This window comes from Pteropus vampyrus, unplaced genomic scaffold, assembly GCF_000151845.1.
Source record: "Pteropus vampyrus isolate Shadow unplaced genomic scaffold, Pvam_2.0 Scaffold290, whole genome shotgun sequence".
NCBI lineage: Eukaryota > Metazoa > Chordata > Mammalia > Chiroptera > Pteropodidae > Pteropus > Pteropus vampyrus.
In genome coordinates this window covers 837,317-840,957 of record NW_011889071.1, presented here as the reverse complement: position 1 = coordinate 840,957, position 3,641 = coordinate 837,317, and the positions used below count along the sequence as shown (strand labels likewise).

Here is a 3,641-nt window from a genome sequence, read left to right as displayed (position 1 = left end):
ATTTCGATGGTAATACTTGCATGTAATCATGCGCTTCTTTAATTAGCTCTTTCGGAAAAATTCGTAGGAGCAGTGTCCCCATCCAGTGGTTGTTAAGGCATCCCGTGGACACTAGCAAGGCCAAAAGCTACCCAGAAGGTTCCTCACAGTGTGTGAGAGAGCCGTGTTTCTCAAACCTTGCCAGCTCTCAGCAATACTTCATTAACAATAATGTTTTAAAAACCGTAGTAGCACCTGACGTCTACAGAACTGCTTCTGGGAGGTGGGCACTAGGCTGAGGTCCTTGCGTGCGTCAGCTCGGTCATCGTCACAGCTGTGCTACGAGGCGGTTGCCACTGCTGTGATTATCGGAGGACGGAACGTAGGTTCCAGTCTCTACACGGATTATGTGCTTTCATTTAACAAGCGAAGTTATCCGGTGTGTGATGTGGGAAACTTTTCTCTCGTTTTGTGGTTTTCCTTTTCACTTTCTCTGATAGTTCCCCTTGAAGTACAGAAATTTTTAATTTTGATGAAGTCGAGCTTATCTGTGTTTCCTTTGGTGACTTGTAAGAAACCCTTGCCTGACTCGTGATCGTGAAGGTGGAGGTCGCACGTATACACACAGGGCTGAGTCTCCTGTCAGGCCTCTGTGGACTTGGACACACGTGTGCTTGCCTACCCTTTTATTTCTGTGGTAGCCGTGCTTTCTCAGAATTGACCCAGATGTTTACAGATACTCCATGAGACATGGCAGATATGCTGTTACTTTTCCTCATGGTTATGATATAATAATAATAGTGTATAGTAATGATAATTCTATAGAATAAAAATCGCATTGAAAGTAAAGGATAGTTTTTCATTTGGGAAGGTTTTATATCAGAGTCACTCCTTGAAATCGTTTTAGAAACTTAAAAGATGGAGATAAAAACATCCCCCTGCTTATTATTTTTTACCCCTTTTTCAGGTATAATTTACATGCTGTCAAATTCAGGGTCGGATTTTGTGGACGTTTGATGGGGGATGGGGGATGGAGATTCGTTTGATCTGGTACACAAATATGAGTTTTTTTGCGAGCTTTCAGGAATAGATGTCCAGCTGGGAATGAGAACCAGAGATCAGGAGAGGACATGTTAGAATAATTCGAGTGTTATCTGTGTAGTTTCCAGCTGTACGTCCCCATGAGACAGCTGTGTAAGGATGTGTAGGGCCAGGAGAGAAGGCTGAGGACCACTCAAGACGGAAACACACAGCAGAGAAAAGAGCTCTGCGGGAGACGTCAGCACGTCACCAGTTTTCTTAACAACATACGTATGTTATTTTTAAAGAGACAGGTAAAGGAATAGAAGCGTTTTTAAATGACTAGAAACTATTCTCGAGCGCAGTTTGGCACTCATAATCTTAACCTACCGGGCGACCTTGCTGTGTTCTTACCCCATCCTCTCCCTCACAGGTAGAAGAAGAGATCCAGACTCTCTCTCAGGTGTTGGCAGCTAAAGAGAAGCATCTAGCGGAGATCAAGCGCAAACTCGGCATCAATTCGCTGCAGGAACTGAAACAGAACATCGCCAGAGGCTGGCAAGACGTGACCGCGATGCCTGCGTACGTGCCCTCGGTCATACGTCTCTCCAGAGTGTAAAGGGTGCTTGGGCTCTTCCTGTCTGGGGAGGGGAATGGGATAGAAACAGGATGAGGACACTTCTGCGACTTTTCTTTGTACCACACGGGGGACTCCCCGCCCCAGTTCTCAAGTGGATCTGCCCCTCTCTGTCTTCTAGACAGTGCTGGGCAATGGAACGAAAAGCAGCCTCCCAGGAGTCGAAGAAACAAAATTTAAGTTCCCGAAATGTTACGTATCGCCTGGCCAGATATGTACACGTGTCACCCGACAGAGCGCGTGTGACATAGCCTGGAGGAGGGACAGGGCCGGATAAGTTTCGGGGTCACAGACCTCCCGGCAGGTGGAAGCAGGCTCTGTCCGTAGCGTACGATGCTCGGTTGCCATCTCCGGTGCGTGCCGGTGGCAGAGGCTCACCCCTTAATCTTCTTGTCGTTTTGGTCACACAGCTTTTGACGTGACATTGTCAAAAAGGATACGTTTTTGTTTCCCGCACGCTTCCAGTAACAGATTCCAAACTCTGTTCTCTGTCGTGCATCCAGTCCCGTCTGCCGAGCTGGTGGCCAGCAGCGGTGGGGCTGACTGCGCCCTTTCGTGACAGGGCTACGGTGCCCTCCCCTTTGGTCCACACGAGTAGGCAGTGGGGACACATGTGGGAAACTGTTCTTGGACCGGACCACCATGAACCGTATTTGTTTTTAATATCGAACTTGAAAGGGCCCGAGCACTCCTTTCTGCAACGTGAGGCTCTTAACCTCTCGTGTTGTTTTTGTTTTTCCGTTCGCTCGTCCCTGGGGAGATGAGAAGAGAGAGGTGGCAAATCATAGCTTTGTGTCACAGCAGACCCCACACGCAGTTTAAGTATCGTACCTTTCACATCCCCTGCGGAGGGTCCACAAGTCTTTTTCTGGTAGTTGTGCAGGCATGCAAGATTGAAAAGGAAACTCTTTATGCTCATAAATTCGTTTGGGTAACGAAGTCTTGCTCCGGCCCCTTTTTAGGAGATAAGCTTGTAGGAGGCATGTGAGGAATTTGATTTCATTTTTGTGTAGCTCGGCTCAGGTGGAACAGGCAGCAAGACAGGGTATCATTTCTTTCAGCCTCTGGTTCGTTTTCCTTTGCTCCCTGTCTGTTTTCAGCCCTTCCCTCGATTTATTTGGCCCTGCCTTCTCGGCCCGTCTCTTTCCAGCTGACCCAGCACCACAGAAGATTGTGCCCGAATTGATGGTTAAGGATAAGATGATGTGATGCTGAGCTGATGGTTGCGAAGTGTTTTAGAATGTTCTAGAAAAAAAAAAAATGGCTAGCTTACTTTTCTTCGCTCTGTTTTCATAATTTAATATAGATACAAGAAGACGTCTGAAACCTTGTCTCAGGCCGGACAGAAGGCTTCAGCTGCTTTCGCGTCCGTGGGATCAGTCATCACCAAAAAGCTGGAAGACGTAAAGTATGTCCTCACTTTTCCTTTTCAGTGAAGTAGCCGGGGCAAATTATCATGCGCTGTGGCTGCCTTTGTCTCCTGACTCTGGTTCTGGGTGATGCTGGATTCTGTTCCTTCAAACCGGGACTGAAGTGTTGCCACAGTTCTTCCAGACATAGCCACCTAACTTTTAGGCGTAGTATTCAAAAGCGATCGTTTTATGAATACGTTTAAGATTGTTGAAAAATTCTGGTTGTGAACTTTTGTCCTCGGAGTCGTTGCTGGGCATCCAGGGTAAGTATGTCTGTCGTGATTGCAAGTTCGTGGTCGTGGGCCGAGCCTTGTGTCTCACTGGGGACCAGTTCAGGGGTGCTGAAGGGCACGCCGGGCCTGAGACCTGCCTTCCCCTCTGGGCGGTGTGTTTCACACCGCATCGTGCTTTCACCATGCTGCTCACTTGGGCACTGATTGTCGCTAATTTGCAAACATGTCTACCTTCCTGCTTAGGCCCAGATCTTGATTTTGAGCCGTTGCCTTTAATTTTGCGTTTATCGTTTGGATGAGTCTGCAGAATTTCTCCCGGCCATTTTGGTGCAACCGCTTCACTGTGCCTTCGTGTGCCCC

General features: G+C 47.9%; 1 protein-coding gene across 12 annotated transcripts in view; it reads left to right on the top strand.

The window, feature by feature from the left end:
* Nucleotides 1-3,641, top strand: part of TPD52 (tumor protein D52) — a 47,027-nt gene that overhangs the window by 29,220 nt on the left and 14,166 nt on the right. For all 12 annotated transcript variants that reach the window (XM_023521069.1, XM_011376259.2, XM_023521071.1 and 9 more), the window contains 2 exons: nt 1,433-1,581; nt 2,943-3,044. In XM_023521069.1, the coding sequence (XP_023376837.1) occupies nt 1,433-1,581; nt 2,943-3,044 (251 nt within the window). The remainder of the gene's footprint in view (nt 1-1,432; nt 1,582-2,942; nt 3,045-3,641) is intronic.